At 38.7% G+C, this 19,314-nt stretch overlaps 1 protein-coding gene across 11 annotated transcripts in view; it reads left to right on the top strand.

Moving 5' to 3' along the window:
* Positions 1 to 19,314, top strand: part of LNPK (lunapark, ER junction formation factor) — an 83,684-nt gene that overhangs the window by 12,929 nt on the left and 51,441 nt on the right. For all 11 annotated transcript variants that reach the window (XR_014828798.1, XR_014828799.1, XR_014828796.1 and 8 more), the window contains 1 exon segment: positions 12,151 to 12,209. Coding sequence is in view for 6 of the 11 variants with exons in the window: in XM_021074605.2 (XP_020930264.2) it covers positions 12,151 to 12,209 (59 nt within the window). In the remaining 5 variants the exon portion in view is untranslated.

The following is a 19,314-nucleotide window of genomic DNA, read 5'->3' as shown; positions in this document are numbered from 1 at the left end:
ATTCTAATACCTATTCACAAGTTATGATCAGCTAATAAGACTAAGAAGACTTTTTGTGTGTGCTTGAAAATAAATCATATACTAATTGTTTTTAAAAGTAAAACTTCATTTCTTTAAAAATGTATGTTATTTCTTCAGTATGGTCTCTCTACTGTTTTGAGTATGAAGCTTTGCTATTCTTACTATGTCCTGCCTTTTCTGCCTCTCTTGCATCTAGTGTTTCTTGGCTTGTTAAGCATCAGAGCCATTTCTCACTTTGTCTCATTCACGTCTGTGACCTGGTTCTCAACTGCTGCAGCTTCTATTTCAGTGAGCTCTTCACTTTTGGAAACATAAGTCAGTTATCCAACAAAGAATAGAATTGTCCTTCTGATTGATGACAATCAAAAGTGACCACTGTTTCTGCATTCCAAGTTTCCCAAATGCTTTTACTGGCAGAGAGGTCATGGATTCAGGACTGAGCATATATTGTCTAATCATAACTATTCTAAAAAATTTTTTTTTTTTGTCTTTTTTTTGCTATTTCTTTGGGCCGCTCTCGTGGCGTATGGGGTTCCCAGGCTAGGGGTCGAATCGGAGCTGTAGCCACTGGCCTACGCCAGAGCCACAGCAACCCGGGATCTGAGCCGCGTCTGCAACCTACACCACAGCTCATGTCAACGCCAGATCCTTAACCCACTGAGCAAGGGCAGGGACCGAACCCGCAACCTCATGGTTCCTAGTCGGATTCGTTAACCACTGCACCACGACGGGAACTCCTCTGTCTCTATTCTTAACTAACTCTACAAGCATCTTACAAACTTTTAGTCCTAGGTACCTTATTCTAACAAATTATAATTATCTGGAAATTCCATTCTCTATCAGGTCATTTCAGAGACCAATTAGCATAAAATGTTGACATTCCCAGAGGATTTAGCCATATTTTCTTTGCTTTTCTCTGTGTGTGTGTGTGTGTGTGTGTGTTTTCCTCTTAAAATGAGATTATTGAGGGAAAATTTAAGCGAAAGAACTGAGGAAGGTAGTCTTGACCCATTTCTCATGTTTTCGAGTTTTTCTGTTTTTGGTCTTTTTTTTAGGGCCGCACCTGTGGCATATGGAGGTTCCCAGGCCAGGGATCCAGTAGGAGTTGTAGCGGCCGGCCTACACCACAGCCACAGCAACACAGGATCTGAGCCATGTCTGTGACCTGCACCACAGCTCATGGCAGCGCCAGATCCTTAACCCACTGAGCAAGGCCAGGGGTCGAACTTGCGTCCTCATTGATGCTAATTGTGTTTGTTAACTGCTGAGCCATGACAGGAACTCCTGTTTTCTTATTTTTTCTACTTAAATTGAAAGCCATTTGAGTTTGGAGCTTTAATCTTATACAATTTTTATGCCTCCTTCCCACTTTTCCTCCTTTCAACCAGTTTGTAATAGATATTTCCTCCATCCAGCTAGACAGCTGACAAAAGTAATTTGTAACCTTTTGAGGAAAGTTAGCCAGTTGTTTCAGACACCTTAATAATACAAAGTATCTCTTATCAGCTGTAGTTGGCTCTGAAAGGAGAACATCTTAATACTTACTCAAGAAGAATATATTTACTCTTAATTTTTGTAGAAAAGAAAATCAGGGAGTTCCCACCGTGGTGCAGTGGAAACAAATCCGACCAAGAACCGTGAAGTTGTGGGTTCGATTCCTGGCCTTGCTCAGTGGGTTAAGGATCTGGCGCTGCCATGAGCTGTGGTGCAGGTCACAGACATGGCTCAGATCCTGTGTTGCTGTGGCTGTGGTGTAGGCCGACAGCTATAGCTCCAATTTAACCCCTAGCCTGGGAACCTCCACATGCTGCGGGTACAGCCCTAAAAACAAAAACAAAAACAAAAACGAATCATACTGCAAGCCTCCCTTTTATAATATTGATAGATTTTTACTTGATGTAATTTTTACTTAAAGAATTATGTAGTAAGACGTAAGAGACAGATCCAATTCTTGGATGGGAAGACTGAGTATTTTGATTAGATTGGTTCTCCCTAAGTTAATCTGAAAATGTGTGAGCACAGTAAAAATACCAATAATACTTTAAAAATCTTGGCACACTTATTTCATAATTTTTAATGGAAAAATAAGCACTTAAGTATAGTCTTGAAAATTCTAGAAAGGAACAGAATGAGAAGCAGAGGTCTGCCAGGCATCAAATGCATTATAAAACTTCATTAATTAAAAGTTTGGTAGAATGTCTGATTAGAGATGCAGACCAAAGAAGGAAACATGAGCATCTAGAAAAAAATCTTCAAAGGAATTTTTATTTTCATTTTATTTTATGGCTACACCTGCAGCATATGAAAGTTCTTGGGTTAGGGGTTGAATCCGAGCCAGAGCTGTGGCCTATGCCAACACTGGGGTAATGCTGGATCCTTTAACTCACTGAGCCAGGCCTGGGATTGAACCTTCACCTCCACAGTGACCTAAGCAACTGCAGTGGGATTCTTAATCCACTGTGCCATGGTGGGAACTCCATATATGTTTGTTTTTTTTTTTTATAATTTTTTTTATTTTTCCACTGTACAGCAAGGGGGTCAGGTTATCCTTACATGTATACATTACAATTACATTTTTCCCCCACCCTTTCTTCTGTTGCAACATGAGTATCTAGGCAAAGTTCTCAATGCTATTCAGCAGGATCTCCTTGTAAATCTATTCTAAATTGTGTCTGATAAGCCCAAGCTCCAGATCCCTCCCACCCCCTCCCCCTCCCATCAGGCAGCCACAAGTCTTTTCTCCAAGTCTATGATTTTCTTTTCTGAGGAGATGTTCATTTGTGCTGGATATTAGATTCTAGTTATAAGTGATATCATATGGTATTTGTCTTTCTCTGACTCATTTCACTCAGTATGAGAGTCTCTAGTTCCATCCATGTTGCTGCAAATGGCATGATGTCATTCTTTTTTATGGCTGAGTAGTATTCCATTGTATATATATACCACATCTTCCGAATCCAATCATCTGTCGATGGACATTTGGGTTGTTTCCATGTCCTGGCTATTGTGCATAGTGCTTCAATGAACATGCGGGTGCACCTGTCTCTTTTAAGTAGAGTTTTGTCCGGATAGATGCCCAAGAGTGGGATTGCGGGGTCATGTGGAAGTTCTTTGTATAGATTGCTAAGGTATCTCCAAACTGTTCTCCACAGTGGCTGTACCAGTTAACATTCCCACCAACAGTGCAGGAGGGTTCCCTTTTCTCCACAGCCCCTCCAGCACTTGTTCATATATGTTTTTTAATATATGATAAAGGTAGCATTTCACATCGTTGGGGGAAAATGGTGTTGAGTTATATCTCTTCCCCTGCCCCCAAATAATAAAATAGAATAAAAAAATAATGCTTTTTACTTATGCCAAAATAAGTCATTATTATTTGTCTCAATGTGAAGGTAATTCTTGCTAAAGCCTTTGATGGTTAAATAAACTGGCAAAATAGTCAACATTGTTATAAATATTGAGACTTGTGTTTTTTCATTTTTAGCTTTATGTATTGCTAAGTTTCATCTTAAAAACATTTCAGTAAACTGGATAGGACTTGTGTGGTTGGAAAGAAAGCACTTAAATTTTACAGAAAGGATGAAATAGGTGAAAATTTCTTTTATATGATGGTTGAAAAATCATCAGAGGTTTATGGATATATATATAATAAATTAGATATAAAAATATATATTAATATATATTTATACACTTTTAGTAAAGTGTATAAAGTACATATTTATACACTTTAGTAAAAGTATGGAAATATATATTATATACATAAATATATGTAATATATATGTTATAAATATATATATAAAAATTAGATTTGTATTAATTGAATTTTAAGTATTCTGCTATATTTTAGCTTTGAGCATTTTAAATTTTAGTACACTGTGGCTCCGTGGGTTAAGAACCTGACACAGTCTCTCTGAGGATACAGATTTGATCCCTGGCCTTGCTCAGTAGGTTAAAGATCCAGTGTTGCCCTGAGCTGCAGCTTAGGTCTCAGGTGTGGCTCAGATCTGGTATTGCTGTGCCTGTGGTACAGGCCTGCAGCTATAGCTCCGACTTGACCCCTAGCCTGGGAAGTTCCATATGCTGCAGGTGAGGCCCTAAAAAGGAAATTTTTTTTTTGTACACTAAAACAATGAATGTTAAGGATTTTAAATGTTTATTGAATCTAAAGTGTGATTCTGTTATATTGAGGCTCCATAGTCCTATTAGAACTCCTTTATTCTTTTATAGTGTGAGTCACTGGATGATATTTTACAGAAGTTCATGCTATACTTATGTTTCAAATAACATCAGTTTCACTCAGAAAAGAAATGGAATGATTTCATGAATGTGAATTAAGAAAGGGTTTTTGATATGTCTTAGAACCAATTGTATATATGAACTTACTGCTTTTCTATACTAATTTTGTATTCAACAATAATTATCTTATTGTTTTTAACAAGTTTTTTGGTTGATTCTTTGAGAGTTTTCAACTGTATATTATTTGTAAATAGCAATTAATTTTCTACCTCCTTTCAGATTTTTTTTTTCCCTCTTGGCTAATTGTATTGGCTAATAACACTTTCAGGACAGTGTTTAGTTTCAGAGAAAATAGTGAACATTCTTGACTTGTTCCTTGAGAATGCTTCTAATGTTTCCACATTGGTCATTATCCTGACTTTTGAATTGAGACAGATATATTTTATGTTAAAGAAATTTCTAGCTATTTATATTTTATTTAGTTTTCCTTTAAATCAAGAAAGATTCTTAAATTTTGTTAAATGCTGTTCCATCATCTATGGAGATAGCCATATGATTGCATCTTATATCTCTTGATATGATAGATTATATTAAATATTTAAATCTTAAATTCTAGGAATATTTCTACTTTCATAGTTGTAATCATTTTATTAAAACATCAGAAAACTTTTCTTTCTTTTTTAATGCTCTGGAACAGTTTAAATAGTACTGGCATAATATCTATCCTTTACAGGTTTAGTAGTATTTCATTTGAAATCTTTGGAGCTTGGTGTTTCTTTATGGAAGGTAGCTCTTACCAACTTTTAAAATTCAATAGTAGTTAATTTTATAGGCTTTCTGTCTGTTCCAAGGTGAGTTTTGTTAAAAATTATATGTCTCTCCATTCTACAATTTTAAGATGTATTTGCATAGAATTGTAATAGTAGTAGTCATCAGTCATCGCTGTCTCTTAGGGATTTTCTTCCTCCCCTCCTCCCTTCCTCCTGGTGATCTAGGAGTTATTTCCAGGTGGCAAATGTGTCTTTGTTTTTTTGGCTTGGTTACTACTTCTAGGTTTATAGTATTGCTTTAGGAGAATGTTGTTTAATAGTATTTCTACTTTGCTTTTATTGAGACTTTTTTGGTGGTATGCTGTTTGGTCACTTGCTGTATTTCATGAATACTCGAAGATATATTCCACCCCCCCCAGTCACACAGAGTATAGTATTATTAATGAAAGCTACCTTACTATATTATATAGGTCTTCTGCATCCTAATAACAATATATTTCTACTTCTCCCTATATTCTCTTTAGTTTTGCTTTATGAATGTTGATGCTTTTCTATTTTATGAATAGATATTCCTGTTATTTCTTCATTGTCAGCACATCTCTTAAAAATACCTTTATTCTGAAATAATTATAGATTCACAGGAAAAAAGATACAGATTTATTGGAAAAAACAGATGTGCGGACAAGTCCTATGTACCCTTCACCTAACCTTCCCCAGTGGTAACATCTTGCATGATTATAATTAAATATCACAATGGGAAACTGACATTGGTTTAATTCACAGAGCCTATTGAGATTTTACTAGTTTTACATACTCTCATTTTTTAATGTATGTGTTTTATGCAATCTTATCATATGTGTACCTTCATGTAATTACCTCACAGTTCAGATCAAAAACTGTTCATACATAGAGTTCCTTTTTGCTGTCCCTTTGTAGTCATACCAACCTTCCTCCACCTGCCCTATTCCTACCCCCCTCACCCACTAATCTATATTCCATCTCCATAATTTTATTTCAAGAATGTTATAAATTGGAATCACATAGTGTGTAACCTTTTGAAATTAGCTTTTTATTTTTATTTTATTTTTGCTTTTTAGAGAGGCACCTTCAGCATATGGAAGTTCCCAGCCTAGGGGTCGAATTGGAGCTGCAGCTGTTGGCCTACATGATAGCAATTCCAGATCCATGCCGCATCTGCAAGCTAAGGAACTGCAGCAATGCTGGATCTTTAACCCACTGAGCAAGGTCAGGGATTGAACCTGAATCGTCATGGATACTAGTCAGGTTCTTAACCTGCTGAGCCACGATGGGCACTCCCTGAAATTAGGTTTTTACACTCAGCATATTCTTGAGAGCCATTCAATATGTTAAGTGTATTACTAGTTCCTTTTTACTGTTGAGTAGTATTCTATGGCATTAATGTCATGGCTTGTTTAGCCATATGCTTGTTGAAGGACAGTTGGATGGTTCCAGTATGGGACTCTAACAAATGAGGCTGCTATTTGTGTTCAAGTTTTTGTCTGAACATAAGTTTTCATTTCTCTGGGGTATACGCCCAAGAGAGTAATTTCTTAGGTGCATGTAAGTACATGTTTACTTTTATAAGAAACTGTTAAACATTTTTTCAGAGTAGAAGTACCATTTTATATTTTTACTAGTTATGTTTGAATGATATAGTTTCTCTGCATCCTTGCCAGTGCTTGGTATTATCACTATTTTCTCATTTACCGTTCCGATGGTTGTGTAGAGAGGTAGCTCATTGTGGTTTTAATTTGCATTTCCCTGATTGCTGTGATGTTGAACATCTTTTCATGTGTTTGCTATATGTATCTTCTCTTCAGTGAAATGTCTTTTCATGTCTGCTGTCTAATTTTCTAATTGGGTTATTTGTCTTTTTGTTATTAAGTTTTGAGAGCTCTTTATACATTGTAGATACAAGTTCTTTGTTGAATATGTGGTTTGCAGCTATTTTTTCCCAGTCTTTAGTTTGTCTTTTCATCCTTATAATAGTTCTTTTTTTTTTTTCAGAACCAAATTTATTATTTAAAACCTTTCCTTTTGTGGGTATTCTTTTGTGGCACAGTGGATTAAGGATCCAGTGTTTTCACTGCAGTGGTCAGGTCACTGCTGTGGCGCAGGTTTGATTCCTGGCCTAGGAACTTCTGCAAACCAAAATTTTTCTTTTCTTTTTTTTTGTCTTTTTGCCATTTCTTGGGCCACTCCTGCGGCATATGGAGGTTCCTGGGCTAGGGGTCGAATCGGAGCTGCAGCTGCCAGCCTACGCCAGAACCACAGCAACTCGGGATCTGAGCCGCGTCTGCGACCTACACCACAGCTCACGGCAACGCCGGAACCTTGACCCACTGAGCAAGGGCAGGGACTGAACCCTCAACCTCATGGTTCCTAGTCGGATTCGTTAACCACTGCGCCACGACGGGAACTCCCCAAATTTTTCTTTTTCCTTTTGTACATTGTGCTTTTGTTGTTAAGAACTGACCCCTCTGTAGCTATAGATCCTGACAGTTTTCTTCTTTTTTCTTTGCTTTTTTTCTTCTAACACTTTACATTTAGGTTCATAATCTGTTTTGAGCTAATTTTTAATGTAAGGTCTGAGGTTTACATTGAAATTCTTTGTTCCTTCCTCCTTTCCTCCCTTCACCTGTGGATGCCCAGTTGCTCTAGCACTATTTGTTGGAAAGTAACTGAATTCTTTTTAATGCTATTAAAATGACCTTCTTTTTCCAGTTGAAAGCCTTTTTGGGGGGGAGGAATCTTGAATTCAATCTTGTGACATATTAAGATTACAACCCTTATTTTGTTCGTATTTGCCTTGTATATTTTTTGCCCATTGCTTTATTTTCAACCTTCAAAAACACCTAATTTTATTTTATTTTTTTGTCTTTTGTCTTTGTTAGGGCTGCACCTGCGGCATATGAAAGTTCCCAGGCTAGGGGTTGAATTGGAGCCATAGCCACTGGCCTTCGCCACAGTAACAACAATGCCAGAACTGAGCCACGTCTTCAGCCTACACCACAGCTCATGGCAACGTCAGATCCTTAACACACTGAGTGAGGCCAGGGATTGAACCTGCATCCTCATGGATGCTAGTCAGATTTGTTTCCACTGAGCCATGACGGGAATTCCTAAAAACACTTAATTTTAGATGTCAGTTTACATTATAGCATTGGTTTTTGTTTCATGATCCAGTCTGAAAGTCTTTATCTTTTGCTGTGGTGAGTTTGGCTTATTTACATTTATTGAGATGAAAGACATTGGTTTATGTTTTGAACTGTAATTTTGTATTTTGCTTTTGCTTTTATAACTTAAGAAAAACTCTAGCTATGCAGTATGCTTACTTTACTTTGGCCTGGTTTTTTGAAAGAGGTTTATGTGAGAGTATTGAGGCATGTCTTCCTAAATTTAGGCTATCGAGGCTTTTCCTTATGATCCAAGATTTAGTGTGTTAGTTTGTTTAGCCTTTATCTTTCTCCATAGACTAGTGTTAGGCAGCTGTGTATTTTTTTTTATAATATAAAAGTTTTCTCCCCTGCTGCCATAGGAATAGAAGAGTCTTTGTAAATAGGGCATACCTGAGTGATTTCTTTTTAGGTCCTGCCTTTTCTGTTTTATTGTTGGAACCAAACTGAGGAGTTTCTACCTGTAGCTTGTATTTCTTATTCTCACTGTAATAAACATGAGTTTAGGCTTTACACTTCAAGAAGTTTATCTTCCTACCTTTTAGTGAGATAAGTAGTTTTCCTACTCTGCTTTTACTCTTTTGAACTCCTGTGTGATCTCCATTGCTTTTGAGAGTCCTTCTATGTATTTCAAGGGTTGGGTTTTAGCTTATCTTAATTTTATCAGAAAAGGAATTTGTGTTTTTGTTTTTGTCTCCTTTCTATTTGGATGATTTCTCAGAAGAGAAGAGAGAAGTGGATATTATGACGTTATTCTCAAAGTGGAAGTCAATAATATCCACAAAACACATTGCTATAGTCTCATAAATTATAATTATTAGGAGAGCAAAATCTTTGTTGGAATAACTAGAATATATATTCCTGAAATACTTTAATTTTTTCCCTAAATTTTATTTTAAAGAATTCTTTAAAATAATTTCATTTAATTTAGCCTTAAATAATAACTAACTCTGTTATATTCTACCTTTTCAAATGTAAAGACTTGACATTTGGACATGTGTATTATTTGATAGCTCATTTTCTTCACCAGTAGTTCTGATAAAAACCAAAAGAAGAATTTGTTGTCTTCAAAGTGAGATTAGTGAGTTTTATTTTGAAGTAAGGGAGTATATTTCCATTCTTTTAGTTTTTACACTTTGGAAATTACCCATACTTTCTTAAAAGTATCTATCTTATGAGAAAATTTGCTGACTTTGCACAGAATTTTAGTCATTATTTCTGCAATTCCTTCTCTTGTGTCCTCTGCTTTCTTTCCCTATACTTTTTTCCTATATCATTGCTCTTAACTTGCCACTTTTTCATTGGGTTTGCAATGGGTAAATATTATTATGGGACTTTTCTACTGTTATATGATCCTTGAGAGTTATGAGCAGTATGTTTAATCTCTCTCATCTCCTTTCCCTTGATAAGGACAATGCTCAGTGTCTCTTTTTAGTGTCCAAATACCATGTGGGAACCTAGTGCTATTAATTTTGGTGTTTACATATCACAAAAATAAATTATCACAATATAAAAAACAGGTATTGGAGTTCCCGTCGTGGCACAGTGGTTAATGAATCTGACTAGGAACCATGAGGTTGCAGGTTTGATCCCTGGCCTTGCTCAGTGGGTTAAGGATCCAGCGTTGCCGTGAGCTGTGGTGTAGGTCACAGACATGGCTCAGATCCTGCATTGCTGTGGCTTTGGTGTAGGTCGTCGGCTACAGCTCCAATTGACTCCTAGCCTGGGAACCTCCACATGCCGCAGGAGTGGCCCAAGAAATGGCAAAAAGAAAAGACAAACAAACAAACAAACAAAAACCAGGTATTAGTTATCTATTGGTGTGCAGCAAATTGCCCCAGGATTTAGTAGCTTAAAACAACAAATGTTTATTATCTCTCACAGTTCTTGAGGGGCAGGAATATGGCAGCAGCTTTGTTGAATGGTTCTGCCCTAGGGTGTTTTTTCTTTTCTTTCTTTTTTTTTTTTTTTTTGCCTTTTCTAAGGCGGTTCCTGCGGCATATGGAGGTTCCCAGGCTAGGGGTCTAATCGGAGCTGTAGCTGCCAGCCTACGCCAGAGCCACAGCAACGAGGGATCCAAACCGCGTCTGCGACCTACACCACAGCTCACGGCAATGCCAGATCCTTAACCCACTGAGCAAAGCCAGGGATTGAACCCGCAACCTCATGGTTCCTAGTCAGATTCATTAACCACTGGGCCATGATGGGAACTCCAGGGTCTTTTTTCATATAGAAATTGCAGTGAAGCCACTGGCTGGGGTTACAGTTATCTCAAGACTTTAAGTCTGGAGAATTTACTTCTAAGCTCATACATGTAGTTGTCAGCAGGCCTCAACTCCTCGCTGGCTGTTTGTCAGAGACCTCTGTCCCTCACCAAATGGGCTTTTCTATAGTTACCTGAATGTCCTCATGTCATAGTGGCTGGCTTCTCTCAGGGCAAGTAATCCAAGAGAGAGAAAGATAGCAAGCACAAGAGGCCTGAGATGGAAGTTCAGTCTTTTATAACCTAATCTTGAAGTGACATCCTATTATTACTTCTATCATATGGACCAACACTGGTGAGAGAGGGCTACACAAAGCTGTAAATATCAGGAGATAGGGTTCATTGGTGATGACCTCCCAAGGATAAGGATGATTTCAGAGTGAAGAACTAATTTTCATTCTTATTATCTGAATTTATATTTAGATCAATGTTTTTTTTTAATGAAGGGCTAGATAACATTCGTATACTTATTTGCCATGTTCTATGGAGAAAGAAATTTTGCTTTAATTATATTGAATTTAAGAGATGACCTGGATCATTCTTTGGTTTTCTTTCTTTTTCTTTTTTTGTCTTTTCAGGCCACACCCATGGCACATGGACGTTCCCAGGCTAGGGGTCAAATCCGAGGTGTAGTTGCTGGCCTACACCATAGCCACAGCAACGCCAGATCTGAGCTGTGTCTGCAACCTACACTACAGCTCATGGCAACGCCGGATCCTTAACCCACTGAGCAAGGCCAGGGATCGAACCTGCATCCTCATGGAAGCTAGTCGTATTCATTTACCACTGAGCCACAACAGGAACTTCTGATTTTCTTTTAATTCTTTTTATATTATTTGATGTCTTATTAATGCAAGGCCTAGAGAGTTATCCTGATAAAATCTTTGAAAGGAGAGGTTTAGCTAAATTTACTTAATCAATTATTTATTTGAAGATAAGATTTTAGTTTTTCTTCAGATAGTTTATCTTATTTAGTAGAGAAGATCCCTCTAATATTTAATAACAGGTACTGGATTAAATGCTCTGGATTATACGAATAATCGTGTTTTCCCCTAGCACATGCAAATAGATAAATTTTTGGAGTTGATGCCTATCTGGTAAGAAGGAATTTTATAATTTGTTTTTAATCTTTTGGGGGATTCATAGACCTCTTTGAGAATGATGAGGGCAGTGGGCTCCCCACTTGGCTCTTTCCAGTGCCTATGATGAAATGTACTTATGCACATAAAGGCAATTTTTCAATTCAGGGGGACCCTCAGGAGATCCATAGATTTTAGATTGAAAACTCCTCCTTTGAAAGCACAGATTCTGGTGGCTTCTGAAAAAAAGGAGTGCTTTTTGATTTTCAGAAAATCCGCTGTGGTACAAAGGAATGGGTAGTGTTTCTTCAGCACTGGCACGTAGGTTTGATCCCCGGCCAGACACAGTGGGTTAAGGATGCAGCTGTGGTGTAAGTCACAACAGCGGCTTGAATCTGATCTCTGGACCAGAAATTCCATATGCCATGGGGAGGCCAAAAAATAAAAAATAAAATAAAAAAAGAAGGGAAACAAGGTACCTAACTCTAATTGGAAATGTATGTATATTTGTTTTCATCTTATGTGGCTTCTATTTCATGTATCCTAATTCTGATTTTTGTTTCTGAATTTTGCTTCCTCTGTAGCATCTGGAGCATAAGAACAGTGCTTATTTTCTTCTTTTCCAAGAGAACAGAAAGAAATAGTAAGTTTAATTTCTAAGTTTTTATAAATACATTAAAAAAACCCATCTTTTGGTACATTGGTTTGTAATTGAATGATAGGTTATAAAGTGGTATATTGAAATGACAGTATGGTAAATGTTGAAGAGTTGTTTATTGTAAAGCATAAGAAAGGTTATGAATGATTAGTCTGGTTCTGTTTTTCATGTGTTATTTCCGTCTTGTCCATTTATAATTTTTTACACTAAACAATTCATTTCTTTAAATGAAGATAAATTATATTTATTAAATTATCTTCATGGAAATTGCATTATAATGGAGTAAAATATAGTTAAACATCTTTTGATTTATTCTATTAATTGCATCATCCTCTTCAGTCTCACAGCCCCTAGGCTGTTGTTTTTATTGAAATATGTAAATTATGAGAAAAACTCCTACTGGTTTTGTTCTGTATATGTACAGATTTTAAAGATACTCAGGTCTTAAAACTATGAGTTATAATTAACCAAAGATATGCACATTTCATTTTAAATGAACTTTACATGTGACTTTTTTCTTGTTTTAACTTTTTATTATAGAATATTTCAGACATCTGTAAAAGTAGATTGACAAGTATAATGAACTCATATTGCCTATCACATGGCCTAAACAGTCACCAGCTTGTCATCAATCTTACTTCATTTTTCCTCCACCCACTTCTCTATCTCTTATTTTGAAGTGTATCCCAGCTATATCTATCCAAAACATGCTTAAAATATATGTATATAAACATAATACATTATACCTCAAAATGAATTCTTAAAATTATACAATATTAAATATAAAAATAGGAGTTCCTGTTATGGCTCAGCAGAAACAAAACTGATTAGTATCCATGAGGACACAGTTCAATCTCTGGCCTCACTCGGCGTGTTAAGGATCTGGTGTTGCCATGAGCTGTGGTGTAGGTCGCAGATGTGGCTTGGATTTGGCATTGCTGGGGGTGTGGCATAGGCCAGCGGCTACAGCTCCTCTTCAATCCCTAGCCTGGGAACCTTCATATGCCTCAGGTGCGGCCCTAAAAAAGGATAAATAAATATAAAAATAATAAATTTCCAATTATCTTACAAATGTCATTTGCTTTAAAAAATATTTTGTTTGACTCAGGATCCAAGTAAGATTCACATAGATATATGACTTCCAGATTGCCTTTCTCACTTAGGACTTTTCTTTGACCCAGTAAGGTTCTGCAGTCCAGTCCATTGGCCATCCCTTGTAGATACTCATCACTCCTTTGGCCTGCTTTCCTATCCTACTTGTCTGGGAAACTGTGCCTTGTTCAAATACAGTTATATGCTTAATCCATGACTGCATCAGGAAAGCTAAATTTTTTTTTGTCTTTTGTCTTTTTTTGTTGTTGTTGCTATTTCTTGGGCCGCTTCCGCGGCATATGGAGGTTCCCAGGCTAGGGGTCGAATTGGAGCTGTAGCCACCGGCCTACGCCAGAGCCACAGCAACGCAGGATCCGAGCCGCGTCTGCAACCTACACCACAGCTCACGGCAACGCCGGATCGTTAACCCACTGAGCAAGGGCAGGGATCGAACCCGCAACCTCATGGTTCCTAGTCGGATTCGTTAACCACTGCGCCACGACGGGAACTCCGGGAAAGCTAAATTTTTTAGAGGAAATTCATATAACATGATGACTAGACTCACTTTAAATCAATGATTGCAAATATCAAATGTACATTCAACACTGCTATATAATCCTATTTTATAGTTACCTAGTAAATTCAACTTTTTCCTTTATGAGAGCATTATTTGACATTCTCCTGAAATCACTAATACCTGCTGCTGTACCAAAACCCCAAAACCAAACCAAAATAAAACCAACCAACCAAATAAAAATTTGGAAGCCACAGATAAAGGAAACTTCATAAAATCTATCTGGCCCTTCTCACCTGGTAGTCTCACTCTATGAAGAAAAGAGATGTAAAACAGATGAGAGCTATCTTTTTTTTTTTTTGACATTTCTTGCGCCGCTCCCACGGCATATGGAGGTTCCCAGGCTAGGGGTCGAATCGGAGCTGTAGCCACCAGCCTAAGCCAGAGCCACAGCAACGCAGGATCCGAGCCGCGTCTGCAACCTACACCACAGCTCACGGCAACGCTGGATTGTTAACCCACTGAGCAAGGGCAGGGATTGAACCCGCAACCTCATGGTTCCTAGTCAGATTCGTTAACCACTGCGCCACGACGGGAACTCCTCTTTACTGCCTAATACATAAAGTTAACTCCATCTGTTACTCAGTATGTTGTCATCTATCATGGTAATTTGGACGACTGACCTGATCCTATTTATGGGCAAGCCTTCCGTTGATACTCTGGATTCTGGATACTCTGGCCATCTCATGAATTTTGCTCTTGTTATTATCCCTACCTGCATCTCTTCTGCATTATCTGTTTGTATTGCATTGTTTATACTGGCATATAATCCTGCCTCAGTACACTCATCTGGGGGAAAAACCCTATCCTGACTCCATATTCTCTTTAATTTACAATGCATTTCTCTCTCCCCTTCAAAGTTCTCTCATCTTTACCTCCAAAATTATCTTGATTATAACCATTTATAACTTTCTTTACTACTACTACAATTCTAATTCTAATCATCATCTCTTTCTTGCACTACTGTAGTGGCTTCCTAACTAGTCTGTTTTTATTGTACATATCAGGTATTGTATCTTTTCTATTTAAATTCCTCTAGTGGCATACTCATGTAAAAACAAGAAAAAATTGGACTTTGGCTGTTTCATGTTTAGGGCACAGTGGAGTATGGATTATTATGCAATGATGTCATAAATATACTAAAAGAATACAAATACACATTGACATTTTCATGCTAAGTACTCATCATGATATTCTCAATGCACAGAAAAGCAACAGTTGAAAAATTAGAACATTTAAAATGGATTTCTCATAGCAGAATTTCTTTATAAAATAAGAAGTGAAAATGAAGCTTTAAAGTTTCTGAGTGGCTTATTTGCGAAGCAAAGAAAGCCATTTAGCAATGATTAATAAATTGTGTAATTGCCACAGCTGAAGAAAAGTGCTTAGACAAAATATTTGCTTGGCAAGGAGCCTTTTTGGCAAGAATAATTGCTTGAAGAATTAAGAACATAAGCAACAGAGTTAATTTAAAAACAAGTCATGAGAGGCGGAGCAAGATGGCAGAGGAGTAAGAGGTCAAGCTCACCTTCTTCCACAAACACATCAAAAAAATACATCTACATGTAGAACGACTTGCACAGAACAGTGAATGCTGGCAGAAGAACTTAAACCTCCAAAAAGGGCCGAAACTCTTGACATAACTGGGTGGAACAAAAGAAAAAAAGAGAGAGAAAAGGAATCAGGATGAAACTAGCATTCCCGAGAGGGAGCTGTGAAGGTGAAAAGGAACCCACATCGTGGGAAGCCACCCAACTGACGGAAAGATCAGCTGCGTCGGTGGGACCTCAAAGTCACTGAGAAAAGTGCAGCAGCTGGACTGAGAACAGCAAAAGAGTGAGAGCCTCATAGATCATCTGAAGCACCGGCCTGGGCACCACAGGCTGAGACGCTCGGGCAGGGGCTGGGCTCTGAGCGCTGAGACTCAGGCTCTGGAGGTCAGTCCTGGGGAGAGGACTGGGGCTGGCTGTGTGGGGACAGCCTAAGGGGCTAAGGAGCAGTGTGCCATGGGTGGGGGAATGGTATGCCATGGGCTGGGGAGTGGAACACCACAGCAGAGGGAACACCAGAGAAGGTCCAGATCCGCAGGAGAGGCAGGGTGCCATTGTTGGAGAGGGCAAGGGGAGGAGGGGTGGACCACCATAGGAAACTCCCTGCACCAGAGCATGCGCATGCCCGTGGGCTTAGAGGGTGGGGCAGCTCTGGCGCAGGCTATGGGGTGGCGAGAAGCCTCTTGCTCGTTTAGGGGAGACTGGGCACTTCTTGTGCAGGCTACTGGTGGCCAGGCACCTCTTGTGTGGGCTAAGAGCATCAGGGGGCTAAGTGTGATGTGATGTCTTTTGCACGATCTACAGGTGGCAGGGACAGACTGCGGTGGTCATCTCAGAGGCCAGAGGGAGGCGTGGCTTGCCACCACTGGGGTCCTGTGAGTGGGCTCCCCCTGTAACCCCAGTCACCTCAGGGGTTGGCAAAAAAGAATAAAAGGGGGCATTGCAACCAAGCAGCATAAGCTGTTGCTCTCACTCCCCTGGGAACACACCCGCCCTGCAACTGCCACTGCCAAATGCTCTGGGCAGCGCACAGACACTTGGTCACTGTCCTTTCCTAAGACTCTACAACTAGGAGCATCTGGTACAGCACCTCCTGCTTGGGCTAAGTGGGACAGGGTGCTTCTTGCATGGTCTGCAGGAAGTGGGGGCAAACCGCCACAGTTATCCCTGATTTCAGAGGTGGGTGTGGTCCACTGCCGTTGGAGATACTGGAACAAAAATCACTTGCAGCCCCATTCACTTCAAGGGCACCACAGAGGAGGGCATTATGACCGAACACCACCTGTTGGTGCTCTCGCACCCCTGGGACTACACTCGCCCTGCTGCTGCCACTGCCAAATGTTCCAGGCAGTACCCACACACCTGATCTCTGTCACTTCCCAGGATCTGCAACTAGGAGCAACCTGTACAGCACCTCCTATGTGAGCTAAGTGAGACAGGTTGCTTCATGCATGGTCTACACATGGTGGGGGCAAACTACTGCAGTTATCGCTGACTCTAGAGACGGTCATGGCCTGCTCCCAATAGGGGTCCCTGAACAGGCACCACTTGCAGTTCCAACACCTCAGAGGAGGGCATTGCAATAGAACACAAGTTGTTGTTGCTCTCACTCTCCTGGGAACTCATGCACCCTGCTGCTGCTACTGCCAAATGATCTGGTCACCTTGAAGATCTGCCTGGAGGTTTTACCATTTCCCAGGGCCCTGCAACTACAAGTAGCCTGTGCCACCTTCCTGCAGATCCTTGCTTCTGTTGAGAGCCCAACAACCAGGCATTGACTGCTGGCCCTGCCTATTGCCCCCTTCACTCTGAAACGAGCATCCTGGGAATAACAGCCTGCTCACACTTAAGAAAGAGACAGCAAATATTCAAACTCCCACACCACAAATAAATAAATAGTAACCCCCCCAAAAAATACAAAGGGGTATTCTTGCATAGAAGTAGCCTTACAAGACTACAGTTTGGCTTCCCTAAATTCACAGAAAAAGAAAAACACAAGATAAAGAAGCTCAGAAACCATTCCCAGTTAAAGGAACAGGAGAATTCACCTAAAGCAGTCAACAATGAAACAGACCTCTGCAGTCTGACAGACATTTAGTTCAAAAGGGAGACAGTACAAATACTGAAGGAATTAAGAGGGTATGAACAATAATGCAGATTCCTTTAGAAAGGAACTAGAAAATATAAGGAGGAGCCAAGAAAAACTAGAAAATTCATTTTTGCAGAGATACAAACTGAGCTAAAGGCAATAAAGAGTAGAATGAATAATGCAGAGGAATGAACTAGTGATGTGGAAGATAAAATAATGGAAATCACCCAATCAGAACAGCAGACAGAAAACCAAATGAAAAAACGTGAAAGCAATGTAAGAGACCTGTGGGATAATATAGAGCAGGCCAATCTGCGTATAATAGGAATTCCAGAACAAGAAGAAAAAGAAAAGGGGATTGAAAATATATTTGAAGAAATTATGGCTGAAAAATTTCCAAATCTAAAGGATACTGATATCAAGATACAGAAAGCACAGAGGGCCCCAAACAAGTTGAACCCAAACAGGCCCACACCAAGATATATTATAATAAAAATGGCAAAAGTTGAATGTAAAGAGAGGCTTCTAAAGGCAGCAAGAGAAAAGCAAAGCACTAATGATAAGGGAACCTCCATAAGGCTATCAGCTGATTTCTCTACAGAAACGCTACAGGCCGGAAGGGAGTGCCAAGATATATTTAAAGTGCTGAAAGGAAAAAAATTTGCAACCTAGAATACCTATCCAGCAAGAATATCATTTGAAATAGAAGGGGGAATAAAGAATTTCTCCAGCAAACAAACAAAAGCTAAAAGAGTACAGCAATACTAAACCCATTCTAAAAGAAATACTGAAAGAGCTTCTCTAAATTAAAAAAAAAAAAAAAAACAGAAAAAAAGAATTAGGATGGAGGAAACCATAATTGGAAAGCAGTCACTTAAATAAGCCAACATACAGATCTAAACATGAAGATGTTAAAAAAAATACATCAAAATCATACAGTGTGGGGAAGGAAAGTAAGAAAATATAGATTCTTTTTTAATTTTAATGATGTGTTTGAGCCTATATGACTATCAGGCAAAAGCAAGCAGATATAGGAAGGGGTTAACATATTTAAAAAACAGGGCAACCACAAATCAAAACCAAACATTACATTCACCAAAACTGAAAAGTTCTCAAGCATAAAATAAATGGAAACCATCCAACCAAAAAAAGAAAAAAGAAAAGTAGAAAAGGGAAACATAGAATCAACTGGAAAACAAGGTTTAAAATAGCTATAAATACATACCTATCAATAATCATCTTAAATGTCAATGGACTGAATGCTCCAATCAAAATACACAGAGTGGCAGATTGGATAAAAAAGCAAAAAAGCTTCAAACTGCTGTCTATAAGAAACTCACCTTAGAGCAAAGGACACATAAATTGAAAGTGGGGGGATGGGAAAAGGTATTTCATGCCAATGGAAAAGACAGGAAAGTAGGACTTGCAATCCTCATCTCAGACAAAATAGACTCTAAAACAAAGGCCATAAAGAAAGACAAAGAAGGACACTATGTAATGGTTAAAGGATCCACTCAAGAAGATGATATTACAATCGTCAATATATATGCCCCTGATATAGGAGCACCCAGATACCTCCAACAAATGCTAACAGACATAAAAGGAGAAGTTGATGGGAATACAATCATAGAAATTGATGGGAGTACACTCATATCAATGGACAGATCCTCTATACAGAAAATAAGGCAACAGAGATCCTAAAGGACACAATAGAAAAGTTAGACTTAATATGACATTTTCAAGACATTACATCCAAAAAACTCAGAATATATATTCTTCTCAAGT

Source organism: Sus scrofa, chromosome 15, assembly GCF_054392235.1.
Source record: "Sus scrofa isolate SSC_HxYL_T2T_F1_AM1 chromosome 15, Sscrofa_HxYL_maternal_Yorkshire_Landrace_v2.0, whole genome shotgun sequence".
NCBI lineage: Eukaryota > Metazoa > Chordata > Mammalia > Artiodactyla > Suidae > Sus > Sus scrofa.
The sequence above is the reverse complement of the archived record's forward strand: the minus strand, read 5'-3'. Positions and strand labels throughout refer to the sequence as shown.